At 46.5% G+C, this 19975-nt stretch overlaps 1 protein-coding gene across 1 annotated transcript; it reads left to right on the top strand.

The window, feature by feature from the left end:
- The first annotated feature begins 962 nt into the window (after positions 1-962).
- GLOD5 (glyoxalase domain containing 5) lies at positions 963-17715 on the top strand. Its single transcript, XM_007529393.3, has 4 exons — positions 963-1070; positions 4549-4686; positions 11465-11620; positions 17394-17715. The coding sequence occupies exons 1-4, from the start codon at positions 1008-1010 to the stop codon at positions 17517-17519; spliced, it is 483 nt and encodes a 160-aa protein (XP_007529455.2). The 5' UTR covers positions 963-1007; the 3' UTR covers positions 17520-17715.
- The last annotated feature ends 2260 nt before the right edge of the window (positions 17716-19975 follow it).

The following is a 19975-nucleotide window of genomic DNA, read 5'->3' as shown; positions in this document are numbered from 1 at the left end:
ATAGACACCTGCAGACCTGCTTCACCGCTTGTGACGTGACCCTCTCCCCCCACAGGTGGGGAGCCGGGGGGCACCAACTGGGATCCTTGTGTAGGTCCTTGCACTTAGTACTATGTGCACTTAACCTGGTACGCCACTGCCCGGCCCTCTTCTCCCTACTTTTGGATATTTTTCTCCTAAGCTCCCTCTGTTTTGGTTATTAGCCTTTTGTCCATTGCCCTATGGTCCAACAATTCCTGTCGTGGGGCTATATGCTAAGGAACCAAACACAGAAATCCAAAGAGATCTGTGTATACTTCCTATGTTCATAGCAGCACAATGTATAATAACAGCCCAAACTTGGAAGCAACAACAAATTAGTAGCTAAAAAAAAGTTGTATAGGGAGTCGGGTGGTAGCGCAGCAGGTTAAGCGCAGGTGGCACAAAGTGCAAGGACCAGCCAGCGTAAGGATACCGGTTCAAGCCCCCAGTTCCCTACCTGCAGGGGAGTCACTTCACAGGCAGTGAAGCAGGTCTGCAGGTGTCTGTCTTTCTCTCCCCCTCTCTGTCTTCCCCTCCTCTACCCATTTCTCTCTGTCCTATCCAACAACAACAACAACAACAACAGTAACAACAGTAACAACAACAAGGGTAACAAAAAATGGGGAAAATGGCTTCCAGGAGCAGTGGATTCGTAGTGCAGGCACCAAGCCCCAGCAATAACCTTGGAGGAAAAAAAAAAAAAAGGAAGGATGGAAGGAAGGAAGGAAGGAAGGAAGGAAGGAAGGAAGGAAGGAAGGAAGGAGGGAAGAAAATATACTTCTGTGGTTGTTACTGTGTCAGAATGGCTCGAGTTGGCTGAGACACCTTGAGCCACGACTTCTGAGGCTCTGACTTTCAAGCCAGAGTCCCTGCATTGGCACCACCTGCTACCAGCAACTCGTGGCCCTCCCAGCCCTGCCCCTTGATCTCTGGGCGCTGAGCCAGGGCCGTTTCTAGAGGTGCTCAGTCACGGACTCCTGGCCGCCATGCTGCGCCGGCTGCCCCTCTGGCTGCCAGCTAGGATGTGGACTGGGACGTCAGAGAAGCAGGTAAGCAGGCCTTGTTAGCATTCACCTTCCAATCTGCCCCTCACTTTCTCCCTGCCTCTTTAAAAACAAGCAGAGGGCAGCAGAGATACATGGAAAGAAAAGCCTTGTGCCAATACACACTTGACGAGCTAGTACACACTTGTCTGAAGGAGGGGACCTGGGCCAGGGTGGAGTTCATTCGTGTGGAAGTGTGCAAGGGAGCCAGAGGCCTGACATTGAACTTGTGTTTTGCTAACAATTTCCACAAGCCCATAGCATTCTGAAAGGGACCATGAAGAGAGCTCTATAGGGAAACAGAAGTCAGGGGTTGGGTGGTGGTGGCACAAAGTACTACAGCACATGTGTTACTAGGCAAGAAGACCTGGATTCAAGTCTCTGGTTCCCACCTGCAGGGTGGAAGCTTCACAAACGACAGAGCAATACTGCAGGTGTCTCTCCTTTTCTCTCTCTCTCTCTCTCTCTCTCTCTCTCTCTCTTCCTATCTTGTTCTCTATTTTCTCCCTGATATCAAACAAACAGAAGGAAAAATTCTTTAAAAAAATGGCCACTGGGGGACCAGGCAGTTGCACACTGGGCTAGGTGCACAAAGTACAAAGCACGAGGACCCTAGTTCAAGCCCCTGGCTCCCCACCTGCAGTGGGGTCGCTTCACAGGCGGTGAAGCAGGTCTGCAGGTGTCTATCTTTCTCTCCCCCTCTCTGACTTCCCCCTCCTCTCTCCATTTCTCTCTGTCCTATCCTAAACAAACAAAAAAAAAATGGCCACAGGAGAACTGGATTCACAGTGCAGGAACTGAGCCCCAGTGCTAACCCTGGAAGCAAAAAAAATGGCCACAAGGACTGGTGAATCCATCATCCAGGCACAAAGCCCCAGCAGCAGTTAACACTGGTAGAAGACATAGGACTGGGGAGACTGCAGTTGGAGTGTACCAGATTGTGTGTGTGTGTGCGTGTGCGTGTGCGTGTGTGTGTGTGTGTATGTGTGAGATGGGCTGTCAAGACAGCATAATAGTTCTGCAAAGGGACTGTCATAGCTGAGGCTCTGAAGTCCCAGCACCATCATAAGCCAGAGCTAAGCAGTGCTCGGGTTAAAGAAAATTTCATTTATTATACCTGACAGAGTTTAACATAAGGCAGAGAGAAAGGAGAGACAGAGGTAGAAAGATAAGCTAGAGCACTACTCCGTCACATGCAGTTCTGTGGATCCAACTGGGAACCTCAGTCAAAGTGTCAGGAACAAAAATGGGGTGCTATTACAGAGTCTACAGAAGTTCAAATGTTGATGACATTGTTAAGACAGGTTTTTTAATATATTTATTCCCTTTTTGTTGCCATTGTTGTTTTATTGTTGTAGTAGTTGTTGATGTCATCATTGTTGGATAGACAGTGAGAAATGGAGTGAGGAGGGAAAGACCGGGGTGGGGGAGAGAAAGACACCTGCAGACCTGCTTCACAGCCTGTGAAGCGACTCCTCTGCATGTGGGAAGCTGGGGGCTCGAACCGGGATCCTTATGCTGGTCCTTGCACTTGGCGCCACGTACCCTTAACCCGCTGCACTACCGCCTGACTCCCAAGACAAGTTTTTGTTTGTTTGTTTGTTTTAGCAGAGCCCAAATGTCAGTCATTTTCTCAGTTCTGCTCCTTCTCTGTTCATGAGGACTACAGAGCTCAGCAATTCTACTAATGCCCATGTCATGAAGATAGAATTTGCTTCCAGGGTCATTGCTGGGGATTGGTCCCTGCACTACGAATCCACTGTTCCTGGAGGTTATTTTTTCCCTTTTGTTGCCCTTGTTGTTTATCATTGTTGTTGTTGTGGTGGTTATTTTGTTATTGCTGTCGTTGCTGTTGGATAGGACAGAGAGAAATCGAGAGAGGTCGGGAAGACAGAGAGGGGGAGAGAAAGATAGACCTGTAGACCTACTTAATCACTTGTGAAGCAATACCCAACAGGTGGGGAGCTGGGGGCTCAAGTCGGGATCCTTATGTCAGTCCTTGCACTATGTACCATGTGTGCTTAACACTCTGTGCTACCGTCCGGCCCCCTATCCTGTAGATTTGAAAATATATACTTATTTACGAGAGAGAGAGAGAGAGAGAGAGAAGAGAGAAAAGAGAGAAGGTCAGAGGGGGCCAGGTGGTGGTACACCTGGTTGAGCACACATGTTGCAATTCACAAGAACCTGAGTTCAAGCCACCAGTCCCCACTTCCAGGGGGAAAGCTTCATGAGTGGTGAAGCAGTGCTGCAGGTGTCTCTCTGTCTTTCTTCCTATCTTCTTCTCCACTCTTGATATCTGGCTGTCTATGTCAAATAAGTAAAGATAATAAAAACATTAAGAGAGAGAGAGACCTTTCTCTGCAGCACTGCTCCACCATTTATGAGGCTTCTCCCTTGCAGGTGGGGACCAGAGGCTTGAATCCATGTCCTCACACATGTGCTCTACTGGGTGAGCCACCAGCCAGACCTTATCTCTCAGACTTTGCCTCTTTCTGTCTGAACACGTTGGCCTGGAGCAATGAAGACTCAGCAATAGAATGAGAAGGAATTAGTTGAGGGCGGTTATAGCAGATACATGGGCTCTATTATTTATTTGTTGCTGAGAGAGGAGAGAATCAGAGAATCACTCTGGCGCTTTTGATGCTGAGGCTCAAACTCAGGACCCCATGCTCCAGAGTCCAACACTTTACCCTGTGCCACCTGCTAGACCAGCACATGGATTCCTGTGAACCTCCACATGTTCAGTAGGACTCACTAAAGTTTCCTCCCAGGGTGCAGAAGAAATCTGGCTATTAGGAGTCAGGCAGTAGTGCAGCGGGTTAAGCGCAGGTGGCAGGAAGCGCAAGGACTGGCCTAAGGATCCCAGTTCGAGCCCTGGCTCCCCACCTGCAGGGGGGTCACTTCATGAGTGGTGAAGCAGGTCTGCAGGTGTCTATCTTTCTCTCTCCCTCTCTGTATTCCCCCTCCTCTCTCCATTTCTCTCTGTCCTATCCAACAACGATGACATCATTAACAACAATAATAACTACAACAACAAGGGCAACAAAAGGGAAAATAAGTAATTAAAAAATTTAAAAAAAGAAATCTGGCTATTGGAAAGGTAAGGAACTGGGCACAGGAAAACTTGGGCATGATATTTTCTAACCTCATTTATTATTATTATTATTATTATTATTATTAATTGCCACCAGGGTTATAGCTGGGGCTTGATATCTACAAATCTACCATTCCTGGTGGCTATTTAACAAAACTTTCCCCTTTCCTATATTTGACAGGACAGAGATAAATTGAGAGAGGGAGAGAAAAAAAGAAACACATGCAGACTTGCTTCACCACTCATGAAGTTTCCCCCCTGCAGGTGGGGTCCAGGGGCTTGAACCCTGGTCCTTGCACTTGGTAAAGTGTGTGCTCAATCAGATTCGTCACCACCTGACATGCTCTTCTGACATTTAACTTGTTTTCTTTCTTGATTTTTTTTAAGTCTCAGAGGGACAGAAGCCAGGCCTCTCCTCCATGTCTCATCCACAGACTTGACCACGTTGTGATGACAGTGAAGAGCATCAAAGATACCACCATGTTTTATTCCAGGACCCTGGGCCTGGAGGTGGTGAGCTTCAAGGTAATCATTCCCCCAAGTGGCAAACTGCAATGGCAATAAGATCTGATGAGAGGCCCAGGAATTGGCAGAGTAAATAAAGTATTGGACTCTCAAGCAAGAGGTCCTGAGTTCCATAAGTAACATCATATGTGCCAGGGGGATGCTCTGGTTCCCTCTCCCTCACTCTCTAATTGATGAAACAAATAAAATAAACCTGTGTTTAATCCCCAGCACCATGATCAGCCAGAACTAGGCAGTGCTCTGACCCAAAAAAAAAAATCTGATGAAAATACTTGAAAACTAAACAAACTAAAAAAAGACTCACATAGCTGAGGAGCTTGTACATGGGACTTGCCTGGAAGAGGTCACAGGTTCCATCCCTGGCACCACTAATAGACAGAGCTGTGCAGAGCTCAGGTTAAAAAAAAAATACAAGAGGGATTCAACTTCTGGAGGCGGAGCTACGAGCAGCAGATCGCTTTCTCTCCACTACTCTCCTCTCCCAGATCAACTAGGAATACCAAAGGAGACCACCCAGACCGAAACAAGACAGGACTAGAATGACCACAGAAACCCAGTAAATCACCCGTGAGTACAACACGCGTGGCTGGTGACAGAGAGGAGAGAGGGGCCTAAGGAGAGATTAAGTGACTGCTAACAGTTTGACAGTTTGTCAGCGGAGACACCACCTCCAGTCTGCTCCACCAACAAGGGGACAGCTGAAGGGAGGAAAGGACTCCCCAGAGACTCACCAAGTGCAACTCTGAGTCTCCATTGCTACTACCCTCAGAATCTGGAGCAGCAACAGGGAGGGACACCAGGGTACAGAGATCTAACCGGGAAACTCAGGAGAAGACCTATACCTCGGTGGCATAGCTGAGGGGCTGTGAAAGTCTCTTTGCATAACCACTGGATTATCTCTGCCACACCCTGCTTTATCTCTTGGTCAGGAGTCAGTGATTAAGCTAAGAAGCCTATTGATAGTTTAAAAGCCCTCAGGCTCCCATAGCCTACAGGGGGAAAAAAAAGGCTTTTACACCACTGGACTCCAACTCAGGGATTGAAAAAACTGTTAACTTATATAAAATGGTTAAAACAACAAGAAAAAATATTGGAGACTCGAACCAGGACAAGAGTCCAGCTAAAGGTCCTCCAGAGGGTGAAGCACAAAACAACGAGTTCAACATCCAAACATTAGCTAAGGAAATAATAAAAGGAGTGAGTAAAGAATTTGAAAAAATTGTAATCAGAAATGCAGGAACAACAAATGAGAATATGGAAGAAAATTCTAATTATCTCATGGTTATTAGAGAGCTGAAAGCTGAAATCGCTGAGCTAAGAAGGCAACTAGCTGAACAAACTAAAACAGTATCAGAGCAGGGCAACAAAATAGATGAACTCCAGAAAGCAGTAGAGGGCAGAGAGAATAGAATCAATGAGGCTGAAGACAGAATTAGCAAGATTGAGGATGAATTAGAGACAACTAAAAAAGAAGTAAGAGATCTCAAAAAGAGATTAAGAGATGCTGAAAACAACAACAGAGTCCTATGGGATGACTTCAAAATAAACAATATACGCATTATTGGCTTACCAGAGGAAGAAAGAGAAGGGGAGGAAGAAAGCGTTCTCCAGGCCATAATAGCTGAAAATTTCTCTAGTCTAGACAACACCAAAGACATAAAGATTCAAGAAGCCCAGAGGGTCCCAAACAGAATTAATCCAGACCTAAAGACACCAAGACATGTCATACTTAGATTGGAAAGGAATAAGGATAAAGAAAGGATCCTCAAGGCTGCAAGAGAAAAACAAAGAGTCACCTACAAAGGAAAACCCATAAGATTAGCAGCAGACTTCTCCATACAAACACTACAGGCCAGAAGAGAATGGCAAGATATCTATCGAGTGCTCAATGAGAAAGACTTTCAGCCAAGAATACTATATCCTGCTAGACTGTCATTCAGACTAGATGGAAGCATCAAAACCTTCTCAGACAAGCAACAGTTGAAGGAAGCAACCATCACCAAGCCTGCCCTGAAAGAAGTTCTGAAAGGTCTCCTATAAACAACCAGACCACCACAAATAGGACATATATCAAAACACTCTAAAACTCTACAAGAATGGCGTTAAAATATCTTCAGTCTTTGATATCAATAAATGTCAATGGCCTGAATTCACCTATTAAAAGACACAGAGTAGGAAGATGGATCAGAAAACACAACCCAACAATATGTTGTCTACAGGAAACTCACCTAACGCAACAAGACAAACACAGACTTAAAGTGAAAGGATGGAAAACTATCATTCAAGCCAATGGCCCACAAAAAAGGGCAGGAACAGCTATTCTCATATCTGACATGATAGACTTTAAAATAGATAAGATTAAAAAAGATAGGAATGGACACTACTTAATGCTCAGAGGATCAGTCAATCAAGAGGACTTAACAATTATTAATATCTATGCACCCAATGAGAAGCCATCTAAATACATCAAACTTCTACTGAAAGAGCTACAGCAATATATTAACAGTAACACAATCATAGTAGGGGACTTCAACACTCCACTATCTCAACTTGACAGATCATCCAGGCAGAAAATCAATAAAGACATAAGGGAGCTAAATGAAGAGATAGATAAACTAGAACTATTGGACATTTTCAGAGTCATTCATCCCAAGAAACTGGAATACACATTTTACTCAAATCCACATGGATCATTCTCAAGGATAGACCATATGTTAGGCCACAAAGACAGCATCAGCCTATTCAAGAGCACTGAAATCATCCCAAGCATCTTCTCAGACCACAGTGGAATTAAACTAACACTTAACAATCAACAAAAGATTAGTAACAGTGCCAAAATGTGGAAGCTCAACAGTACACTTCTTAACAACTTCTGGGTCAAAGAGGAAATCAAGGAAGAAATCAAAATGTTTCGAGAGTTCAATGAAAATGAAGACACAAGCTATCAAAATATTTGGGACACAGCTAAAGCAGTCCTAAGAGGGAAGTTCATAGCTATACAAGCACACATTAGGAAACAAGAAAAGGCACAAATAAACAGCCTGATTGCACATCTTAAAGACCTAGAAGAAGAACAACAAAGGAATCCTAAAGCAACCAGAAGGACAGAAATTACTAAAGTTAGGGCAGAAATAAATAACATTGAGAATAGGAAAACCATACAAAAGATCAATGAAAGTAAATGTTGGTTCTTCGAAAGAGTAAACAAAATCGACAAACCTTTAGCCAGACTCACAAAACAAAAAAGGGAGAAGACCCAAATAAATCGATAGTAAATGAAAGAGGAGAAATCACAACAAACACTGCAGAAATTCAACATATCATGCGAGGCTTCTATGAACAACTATATGCCACCAAGCTAGAGAACCTGGAAGAAATGAATGATTTCCTAGATACCTACCAACTTCCAAAACTAAGTAAAGAGGAAGTGGATAACATGAACAGGCCCATCACAGCTAATGAAATTGAAACAGTTATCAAAAATCTTCCCAAAAATAAAAGTCCTGGACCAGATGGTTTTACAAATGAATTCTACAAAACTTTCAAAGAAGAACTAATACCTCTACTTTTAAAAGTCTTCCAGAAGATTGAAGACACTGGAATACTCCCTGCCAGCTTCTATGAAGCCAACATCACCCTGATACCAAAAGCAGACAGGGACACAGCCAAAAAAGAAAACTACAGACCAATATCTCTGATGAACATAGATGTGAAAATATTGAACAAAATTCTAGCCAACCGGATACAGCAGTATATCAAAAAAATTGTTCATCATGACCAAGTGGGGTTTATCCCAGGCATGCAAGGTTGGTTTAATATACGTAAATCAATCAATGTGATCCACCACATCAACAAAAGCAAGACCAAAAACCACATGGTCATATCAATAGATGCAGAGAAAGCCTTTGACAAAATACAACATCCCTTTATGATCAAAACACTACAAAAAATAGGAATAGATGGAAAATTCCTGAAGATAGTGGAGTCTATATATAGCAAATCTACAGCCAACATCATACTCAATGGTGAAAAACTGGAAGCATTTCCCCTCAGATCAGGTACTAGACAGGGCTGCCCACTATCACCATTACTATTCAACATAGTGTTGGAAGTTCTTGCCATAGCAATCAGGCAGGAGCAAGGAATTAAAGGCATACAGATTGGAAGAGAAGAAGTCAAACTCTCCTTATTTGCAGATGACATGATAGTATACATGGAAAAACCTAAGGAATCCAGCAAGAAGCTTTTGGAAATCATCAGGCAATACAGTAATGTGTCAGGCTATAAAATTAACATTCAAAAGTCAGTGGCATTTCTCTATGCAAACACTAAGTTAGAAGAAATTGAAATCCAGAAATCAGTTCCTTTTTCTATAGCAACAAAAACAATAAAATATCTAGGAATAAACCTAGCCAAAGAAGTGAAAGACTTGTATACTGAAAATTATGAGTCACTACTCAAAGAAATTGAAAAAGACACAAAGAAGTGGAAAGATATTCCATGTTCATGGGTTGGAAGAATTAACATCATCAAAATGAATATATTACCCAGAGCCATCTACAAATTTAATGCTATCCCCATCAAGATCCCAAGCACATTTTTTAGGAGAATAGAAAAAATGCTACAAATGTTTATCTGGAACCAGAAAAGACCTAGAATTGCCAAAACAATCTTGAGAAAAAAGAACAGAACCGGAGGCATCACACTGCCAGATCTCAAACTGTATTATAGGGCCATTGTCATCAAAACTGCTTGGTACTGGAACATGAATAGACAAACTGACCAGTGGAATAGAATTGAGAGCCCAGAAATGAGGCCCCACACCTATGGACACCTAATCTTTGACAAAGGGGCCCAGACTATTATATGGGGGAAGCAGAGTCTCTTCAACAAATGGTGTTGGAAACAATGGGTTGAAACATGCTGAAGAATGAAACTGAATCACTGTATTTCACCAAATACAAAAGTAAATTCCAAGTGGATCAAGGACTTGGATGTTAGACCAGAAACTATCAGATACTTAGAGGAAAATATTGGAAGAACTTTTTTCCGCATAAATTTTAAAGACATTTTCAATGAAACGAATCCAATTACAAGGAAGACTAAGGCAAGTATAAACCTATGGGACTACATCAAATTAAAAAGCTTCTTCACAGCAAAAGAAACCACTACCCAAATCAAGAGACCCCTCACAGAATGGGAGAAGATCTTTACATGCCATACATCAGATAAGAGTTTAATAACCAACATATATAAAGAGCTTGCCAGACTCAACAACAAGACAACAAATAACCCCATCCAAAAATGGGGGGAGGACTTGGACAGAATATTCACCACAGAAGAGATCCAAAAGGCAGAGAAACACATGAAAAAATGCTCCAAGTCTCTGATTGTTAGAGAAATGCAAATCAAGACAACAATGAGATATCACTTCACTCCTGTGAGAATGTCACACATCAGAAAAGGTAACAGCAGCAAATGCTGGAGAGGGTGTGGGGTCAAAGGAACCCTCCTGCACTGCTGGTGGGAATGTCAATTGGTCCAACCTCTGTGGAGAACAGTCTGGAGAACTCTCAGAAGGCTAGAAATGGACCTCCCCTATGACCCTGCAATTCCCCTCCTGGGGATATATCCTAAGGAACCCAACACATCCATTCAAAAAGATCTGTGTACACATATGTTCTTGGCAGCACAATTTGTAATAGCCAAAACCTGGAAGCAACCCAGGTGTCCAACACCAGATGAGTGGCTGAGCAAGTTGTGGTATATATACACAATGGAATACTACTCAGCTGTAAAAAATGGTGACTTCACCGTTTTCAGCCGATCTTGGATGGACCTTGAAAAAATCATGTTGAATGAAATAAGTCAGAAACAGAAGGATGAATACGGGATGATCTCACTCTCAGGCCGAAGTTGAAAAACAAGATTAGAAAAGAAAACACAAGTCGAACCTGAAATGGAATTGGAGTATTACACCAAAGTAAAAGACTCTGGGGTGGGTGGGTGGGTGGGGAGAATACAGGTCCATGAAAAATGATGAATGAAATAGTGGGGGTTTTATTGCTAAATGGGAATCTGGGGAATGTTATGCATGTAAAAAAAAAAAAAAAAAAAGAAGTAGAAACGCAAAGCAGAAATTGACTGAGTTTGGAGTATGGCACCAAAGTAAGAAAGCAGAAGTATACTAGAGTTTGCAGTGAGTACCTCCCTAATACTTCCTCTCCACTTTTCCAAGCTTTGGGTCCATGATTGCTCAACAATTTGTTTGGCTTTGTATGTTAACTCTCTTTTCAGTCACCAGGTTCCAGGTATCATCAGGATGCCGGCCAGACTTCCCTGGATTGAAGACCCCATCAATGTGTCCTGGAGCTCAGCTTCCCCAGAGACCCATCCTACTAGGGAAAGAGAGAGGCAGACTGGGAGTATGGACCGACCAGTCAACGCCCATGTTCAGCGAGGAAGCAATTACAGAAGCCAGACCTTCTACCTTCTGCAACCCTCAATGACACTGGGTCCATGCTCCCAGAGGGATAGAGAATGGGAAAGCTATTGGGGGAGGGGGTGGGATATGGAGATTGGGCGGTGGGAATTGTGTGGAGTTGTACCCCTCCTACCATATGGTTTTGTTAATTAATCCTTTCTTAAATAAAAAAGAAAAAAAAATAATTAAAAAAACATTTTTAATAAATAAATAAATAAATAACTATCCTTATCTATTTCTTTCTTCAACCCATCTTGGAAGTTTACATGTCAGTGGTTTGCTCTCCCCCTGCAGGGAGACCGGAAAGCCCTGTGTTTTGGAGACCAGAAATTTAACCTCCATGAAGTGGGAAAAGAATTCGAACCCAAAGCTGCTCACCCAACCCCTGGATCCCTGGACATCTGTCTGATCACAGAGCTGCCTTTGAAAGAAATGATCCAGCACCTCAAGGTAACTTGGACTTCCATTATTTTCTCATTCTCCTCCTCCTCCTTCTTCCTCTTCCTTCCGCTGCCCTCCTCCCCCTCCTCCTCCTCTCTCTCTCCTTTCTTTTTGCCTCCAGGGCCTTGCTGAGGCTGGATGTCTGTGTGATTCCACACTCCCACCCCCACTGCCACCACAAACTCAGTATGTTTTCCTTTCAATCTCAGAGATAAATGGAAAATGAGACAGAGGGGGGATGGGTGGTGGTATAACTGGTTGAGTACACATGTTACAATGTACAAGGACCCAGGTTCAAGCCCTCAGTCCCCACTTGGAGGATGACTTCATGAGTAGTGAAGCAGGGCTGCAGGAGTCTGTCTCTCTCCCTCTCTGTATCCCTCTTCCTCTATATTACTCACTATCTCGATCCAATAAATAGATATTTTTTAAAAAATAAAAAAAAGAAAAGAGGAGAAAAGAAAAGGAGTGAAGGAAAGCCACCATGGCACACCTCCAGTGACTGGGAAGCTTCTGGGGTACATGGTACTTCCATGTAGTGACCTGGGGCCCGAACTCTGGTCCCATGCATAGTAATGTGTGTAGTCTATTGAGTTAGCTATCTCCTGGTCCCTGGACTTCTGTTCTTGTCCTTTCCTTTCCTTTCCTTTCCTTTCTTTTTTTTTTATTTTCTTTTCCTTTTTTCCAAGCCAATTTCAAGAAGTCCACTGCAAACCCAATGAAAAGCAGGTGACTGGGCAGTGGCATATCCAGCAAAGCACACCTTGTCCCCACCTGCAGGGGGATCCTTCATGAGTAGTGAAGCAAGGCTGCAGTTCTCGTTTTCTATTCTTTCTTTCTTTCTTTCTTTCTTTCTTTCTTTCTCTCTCTCTCTCTCTCTCCCTCCCTCCCTCCCCCTCCCCCTCTCTTTCTCCCTCTCTTTCTCCTCCTTCTTCTCTATCTTCTCCTTCCCTCTCAATTTCTCTCTTCCCCTCTTAACAAAAGAAAAAAAAGAAGGGGAAAAAAGAAGAAGAAAAGAGAACATAATGAAAACAGAAGCCTCGGGGAGTCGGGCTGTAGCGCAGCGGGTTAAGCGCAGGTGGCGCAAAGCACAAGGACCGGCATAAGGATCCTGGTTCGAACCCCGGCTCCCCACCTGCAGGGGAGTCGCCTCACAGGCGGTGAAGCAGGTCTGCAGGTGTCTATCTTTCTCTCCTCCTCTCTGTCTTCCCCTCCTCTCTCCATTTCTCTCTGTCCTATCCAACGACAACAACAATAAAACAATAAGGGCAACAAAAGAGAATAAATAAATAAAATAAATTTTAAAAAAAGGAAACAGAAGCCTGGCCTAGGGAGGGCTTCCTCAAACCTCAGAAACCACAGGTTTGGTTATATCCAGATCTGTAAAAGTTGACTTGTCATTTTCACTGACATCATTTTCTATATAAACTAATGTGTTAAAAAAAAAACTGGGAGTCAGGCGGTAGCGCAGTGGGTTACGCGCACATGGCGCAAAGTGCAAGGACCGGCGTAAGGATCCCGGTTCAAGCCCCCGGCTCCCCACCTACAGGGGAGTCGCTTCACAGGTGGTGAAGCAGGTCTGCAGGTGTCTGTCTTTCTCTCCCCCTCTCTGTCTTCCCCTCCTCTCTCCATTTCTCTCTGTCCTACCCAACAACAGATACATCAATAACAACAATAATAACAACTACAACGATGAAACAAGGGCAACAAAAAGAAAGGAAGAAATATTAAAAAAAAAAAAACACAAAAAACTTGAGGCCAGCAAGTGGTTCACTGGATAGAGCACACGTATTATCAAGGGTCAGGACCAGGGTCAGAGCCCTGGGTCACCATGTGGGAACTCTTGGAAGGGGGAACTTTACAAGTGGTAGAGCAGTGCTGTGGTCTCGGTCTCTCTCTCTGTCTCTCTGTCTGTCTGTCTCTCTCTCTCTCTGTTTATCACCCTCTCTCTAGAAGGGGAAAGTGGCTGGCAGGAGCAATGCAGCCATGCAGGCACTGAGCCCCATCAATACCCCTAGTGGTAAAAAAAAAAAAAAAGTAAATAAATGGAAACTTTACATTACTATTGTACAAACATATATCTGGGGCCAGGAAACAGTCCACCTGCATAGGACAGTGGGTTCAAGGCCTGGCACCCACTGCACTATGCATGACGCTAAGGAGCTTCATGATAGGTGTAGCAGTGCGGTGGCATCTCTACTTCTCTCTCTGTCTCTCACCCTCGATCGAGAGGAAAAGAAAAAAAAAATGGCCACCAGAAGCAATGGAGTTGTGCAGGCACTGAGCCTTGTCGATAATCCTGGTGCTAAAAAAAAAAAAATCGGGAGTCGAGCGGTAGCGCAGTGGGTTAAGCGCACGTGGCGCAAAGCGCAAGGACCTGCATAAGGATCCCGGTTCTAGCCCTCAGCTCCCCACCTGCAGGGGAGTCGCTTCACAGGTGGTAGAGACCGGAAACCCTGCTTGACAAACCCTAAAAGAGTTGGTAACACGCATTGTGAATTTCTCTTGTTTATACACTTTGGTGACAAGTAGGTCAAGTAAATGAAAATCTCAGTCTGTCTTGGCACTAAGGGGAGGGAACTGTGAAAACAAGCAGCTACAAAAGTAGTAGAGTTTCATTAGGTGCCCAGAACCCTCTGGGCCTCCCATGGTAAAAGGAGAGTTGGCCAATGCTTTAAGGTAGTATTAAGGACCTGTTTGAGGGGCTGGGCAAACAACATAATAGCAATGCAAATCACTTTCATCCCTCACTCTCTGAGATCCCAGGTTCAATCCCCAGCACCACCATAGGCCAGAGCAGGCCAGAGCTGAGAAGTGGGGGGAGGGAGGGGGAGGAGGAGGAGGGAGAAGGAGGGGGGAGGAGGAGGAGGGGGGAGGAGGAGGAGGGAGAAGGAGGGGGAGGAGGAGGGGAGAGGAGGAGGGGGGAGGAGGAGGGGGAGGGGGAGGGGGAGGGGGGAGGGGGAGGAAGGGGAGGGGGAGGGGAGGGGGAGGAGGAGGGGGAGGGGGAGGGGGGAGAGGAGGAGGGGGAGGGGGGAGGGGGAGGAGGAGAGAGGAGGAGGGGAGGGGGGAGGGGGAGGAGGAGAGAGGGGGAGGAGGGGGAGGGGGGAGGGGGAAGGAGGGGGAAGGAGGAGGGGGAGGGGGAAGGAGGAGGGGGAGGGGGAAGGAGGGGGAGGAGGAGGGGGAGGGGAGGGGGAAGGAGGGGGAAGGAGGAGGGGGAGGGGGAAGGAGGGGGGAGGAGGAGGGGGAGGGGGGAGGGAGGTGAGGGGGGAGGAAGGGGAGGGAGGGGGGAGGAAGGGGAGGGAGGGGGGAGGAAGGGGAGGGAGGGGGGAGGAAGGGGAGGGAGGGGGGAGGGAGGGGAGGGGGGAGGAAGGGGAGGGAGGGGGGAGGGAGGGGGAGGGAGGTGAGGGGGGAGGAAGGGGAGGGAGGGGGGAGGGAGGGGGGAGGGAGGTGAGGGGGGAGGGAGGGGAGGGAGGGGGAGGGAGGGGAGGGATGGGGGAGGGAGGGGAGGGGGGAGGAAGGGGAGGGAGGGGGGAGGGAGGGGAGGGGGGAGGGGGGAGGAAGGGGAGGGAGGGGGGAGGGAGGGGAGGGGGGAGGAAGGGGAGGGAGGGGGGAGGAAGGGGAGGGAGGGGGAGGAAGGGGAGGGAGGGGGGAGGGAGGGGAGGGGGGAGGAAGGGGAGGGAGGGGGGAGGGAGGGGGGAGGAAGGGGAGGGAGGGGGGAGGGAGGGGGGAGGGAGGTGAGGGGGGAGGGAGGGGAGGGAGGGGGAGGGAGGGGAGGGATGGGGGAGGGAGAGGAGGGGGGAGGAAGGGGAGGGAGGGGGGAGGGAGGGGAGGGGGGAGGGGGGAGGAAGGGGAGGGAGGGGGGAGGGAGGGGAGGGGGGAGGAAGGGGAGGGAGGGGAGGGGGGAGGAAGGGGAGGGAGGGGAGGGGGGAGGAAGGGGAGGGGAGGAGGAAGAGGAGGCAGAATGGGAAGGAAAGATGGGGAGGAAGGGGAGGGGAAGATGGGGAGGAGAAAGGGGAGGAGGGGAGGGGAAGAGGGGGAGGAGGGGAGGGGAAGAGGGGGAGGAAGGGGAAGAGGAGGGGGAGGAAGGGGAGGAGGTGGGGGAGGAAGGGGAGGAGGAGGGGGAGGAAGGGGAGGAGGAGGGGGAGGGGAGGGGTAGGAATGAGGAGGAAGGGAAACCAGTTAGAATCCACAGACTTGGGAGTCAGAGCGGTAGAGCAGCAGGTTAAGTGCACATGGCGTGAAGCACAAGGACCAGCATAAGGATCCCAGGTCGAGCCCTGGCTCCCCACTTGCAGGGGGTTATTTCACAAGCAGTGAAGCAGGTCTGCAAGTGTCTATCTTTCTCTCACCCTCTCTGTCTTCCCCTCCTCTCTCCATTTCTCTCTGTCCTATCCAACAACGATGACTTCACCACCAACAATAATAACTTCAACAATAAAACAAGGGCAACAAAAGGGAAAATATAAAATTAAAAAAAAAGAATCCACTGACTTTCTTCTTGATGTAATCAGAAGACCTGAGGAACATCAACGATGGGATGATTTCTAATCTTCTGTTATTATTTAATTTGTACACCTGTAACATGGTTTTAAATGATTTCTTGTAGAAGCCCAGGAAGTAGCATGGTGGATAAGGTGTTGGGTCCTAAAGCATGAGGCTCTAAGTTCAATTCCTTGCATTACATGTGCTAGAGTAATCCACTTGGTTCTCACTCATAAGTCAATCTTTAAAAAATAATAAAATGGGGGCTGGGCGGTGGCGCACCTGGCTGAGCGCATATGCGTGAGGACCCAGGTTCAAGTCCCCAGTCCCCACCTGTAGGAGGAAAACTTCACGAGTGGTGAAGCAGGGCTGCAGGTGTCTCTCTGTCTCTCTTTCTATCTCCCCATCCCTCTCAATTTCTGGCTGTTTCTCTTCAATAAATAAATTAATTAAAATTTAAAAATAATGATAATAAAATGATTTCATGTAAAAGGGGACCCAGTATTCCTTTGAGAAACACAGTTCTAGGCCTTGAATATAGGGGTCAGATGGTGGTACACCCAGCAGTGTATACAGTACCATGCCCAAGGTCCAAGGTTCAAGCCCCTGGTCCTCATTGGCAAAGGGGAAGTTTCACATCCAGTGAAGCAGTGCTGCAAGTGCTTCTCCCTCCCCCTCAACTTCTCTCTGTCTTAACAAATATATATATATATATATATTTTAATTTTTTATATTTATTTTCCCTTTTGTTGCCCTTGTTTTTCATTGTTGTTGTAGTTATTATTGTTGTTATTGATGTTGTCGTTGTTGGATAGGACAGAGAGAAATGGAGAGAGGAGGGGAAGACAGAGAGGGGGAGAGAAAGATAGATACTTACAGACCTGCTTCACCGCCTGTGAAGCGACCGTCTTGCAGGTGGGGAGCCAGGGGCTCGAACCGGGATACTTATGCTGGTCCTTGTGCTTCATGACATGTGCTTAACCTGCTATGCTATCACTCGGCCCCCAGGATTCCATTTTTTTAAAGTGGAGAGGGAGAAGGAGAGGGAGAGGGAGAGGGAGAGGGAGAGGGAGAGGGAGAGGGAGAGGGAGAGGGAGAGGGAGAGGGAGAGGGAGAGGAGAGGGAGAGGGGCCTTTAGTCCTCTACCACTTGTGAAGTTTCCTCCCTGAAGGTGGGATCTGGGGGTTTGAACCCGGCTCCTTGTGTATGGTAATGCATGTGCTCTTACTAGGTGTGCCACCACTAAGCCCCACGGGATTAGATTTTGACTATAATTGGCTTTTGGCTTCTCCTTCTTCAGGCTTGTGATGTTCCCATCGAGGAGGGCCCGGTTGCCAGGACAGGAGCAAAAGGGCCCATTGTCTCCATCTACTTCCGAGACCCCGACCAGAACCTGATTGAAGTGTCCAACTACATCTCCTCATGAGGGCGTAAGGGTTGGTCTCTGGCCCATCCCCTATGCAGTCGCCTCCCCCTTTTTTCCTGCACACCCTCACCTGGACCCAGACACCTCTGAGGACTAGGGACAAAGGCATGTCACCCATCCTGCTGGGGGGACCCTACCCATGGGACAACATGCCCTCCATCCCAGCTGCCACAATACAATTATAATCTCTACATAACTGTGGGCTCTTCTTTTGCCTGGCTTTCACCTTGAGACCTCAGGGTGAGATCTCTGAGCTGTTTGGAGGTCAGTAAGCAGGACATGCCATCTCTGCAGACCAAATCCAAGATCATTTTCTCTTTCTTTTCTTTCTTCTTCTTCTTTCTTTGCTTTCTTTCTTTCTTTGCAAGGATCTGGATTCGGGCCCTTGTTCCCCACTTGCAGGGGGAAGCTTCATGAGTGGCAAAGCAGGTCTGCAGGTGCCTGTCTTTCTCTTCCCCCTTTCTGTCTTCCCCTTGTCTCTCAATTTCTCTCTGTCCTATCCAATACAATGGAAAAAAATGTCCACCAGGAGTGGATTTATAGTGCCAGCACCGAGCCCTGGCAATAAGCCTAGAGGCAAAAAAACAAACAAACAAAAAAAAAAAACACTCACACTCACACTACCCAAGTTAAAAACTGACTACAGAGGGGCCTTACAATTGTGAGGCTCAAGGTTGAATTCCTGCCTCTGCATGAGAGCAACAGGGACAGGACCAAAGAAACTCCAAGGATGGTGGAGCAGTCTCTCTCTCTCTCTCTCTCTCTCTCTCTGCATGAGAGCAACAGGGACAGGACCAAAGGAACTCCAAGGATGGTGGAGCAGTCTCTCTCTCTCCCTCTCCCTCTCCCTCCCCCTTCTATATATAATGGCTGTGAATATAGCTAGTGGTTATGAATAAGACTTTCATGCTTGAGGCACTGAAGTCCCCAGGCTCAAGCCCCACACCACCTTAAGCCAGAGCTGAGCAGTGCTCTGGAAAAAAAGAAAAGAAAAGAAAAGAAAAAAACAACCTGCAAATGAATTAAAGACTTAAATGCAAGAGCTAAGACATTAGAACTTGCAGAAGAAAACATAGGCAAATGTCTTCACACCCTTCTACCACACAATGGTTTCTTAGATAGCACACCTAGAATATGAACTAGGTGAGGAAAGCAGGCATCCACTGAATTTCATCAAGTCTAAAAGTCTTGGAACTTAATGGACACTCCTAAGGAGGTGAAAACAGGGATTCGGGCGGTAGCGCAGTGGGTTAAGCGTAGGTGGCGCCAAGTGCAAGGACCTGCATAAGGATCCCAGTTCAAGCCTCTAGCTCCCCACCTGCAGAGGTGTCGCTTCACAGGCGGTAAAGCAGGTCTGCAGGTGTCTATCTTTCTCTCCCCCTCTCTGTCTTCCCCTCCTCTCTCTATTTCTCTCTGTCCTATCCAACAACGATGACATCAATAACAACAACAATAATAATAAATACAATAAAACAAGGGTAACAAAAGGGAATAAGTAAATATTTTTTAAAAAGTGAGAACAGGGGGCCGGGTGGTGGTACACTTGGTTGAGAGCACATGTTACAATGTGCAAGGACCTGGGTTCGAGCCCCTGGTCCCCACCTGCAGGGGGAAAATTTTGTGAGTGCTGAAGCAGTGTTGCAGGTATCTCTCTCTACCTCTCTATTTCCCCCTTCCCTCTCGATTTCTGGCTGTCTCTATCCAATAAAAAAAGAAAGAAAGAAAGGTAATAAAAAAAGAAAGAAAGAGAAGACGGCCAGTGAAATAGCTCGCTTGGATAGTGTGTTGCTTTGCCATGTGCCCAGGTTCCCGCCCAAGCCACGATGCATTGAAGCCGTAGTGCTCTGGTCTCCCTTCCTGCCTCTGTCTAAAAAAAAAAAAAAAAAAAAACTGTTTAATAAAGTAAAAAAGGACACGCTACAAATAGGATAAAATATTTGCATATCAGGGCCAGGCGTGGCGCACCTGGTTAAGTGCACACATTACAATGCCCAAGGACTGGGCGGAGAGTAGATAGCATAATGGTTATGCAGACTCTCATGCTTGAGGCTCCAAAGTCCCAGGTTCAATCCCCCCGCACTACCATAAGCCACAGCTGAACAGTGCTTTGGTTAAAAATTAATTGATTAATTAATTAATTTAAAAAACAATGCACAAGGACCCAGGTTCAAGCCCCTGGTCCCCACCTGGGGACAGCTTCACGAGTAGTGTCTCTCTCCCTCCCTATTCCCCCATCCCCTCTTACTTTCTCTGTCTTTAGTAAATAAAATGTATAGTTAAAATATCTGCATATAACTTGTCTATAAGGGTCTACCCTCCATCAAATGTGGAGTGCTTGGGGCCAGAAGAATGTTCACTCAAATGAACACCCATATTACCATAGTGAAAGCGTAGTGTTGGGCCCCCAGTCACCACATGCGAGCTTCCACAACGATGGAGCAGTGCTGAGGTCTCTA

The sequence above is a fragment of the Erinaceus europaeus genome, chromosome X (genome assembly GCF_950295315.1).
Source record: "Erinaceus europaeus chromosome X, mEriEur2.1, whole genome shotgun sequence".
Lineage (NCBI taxonomy): Eukaryota > Metazoa > Chordata > Mammalia > Eulipotyphla > Erinaceidae > Erinaceus > Erinaceus europaeus.
The sequence above is the reverse complement of the archived record's forward strand: the minus strand, read 5'-3'. Positions and strand labels throughout refer to the sequence as shown.

Coding starts and splice junctions, on each gene's coding strand:
- GLOD5 (XM_007529393.3), top strand. CDS start 1,008: ATGCTGCGCCGGCTGCCCCTCTGGCTGCCAGCTAGGATGTGGACTGGG. Junction 4,687..11,464: donor TGGAGGTGGTGAGCTTCAAG/GTAATCATTCCC, acceptor CTCCCCCTGCAG/GGAGACCGGAAAGCCCTGTG. Junction 11,621..17,393: donor AAATGATCCAGCACCTCAAG/GTAACTTGGACT, acceptor CTCCTTCTTCAG/GCTTGTGATGTTCCCATCGA.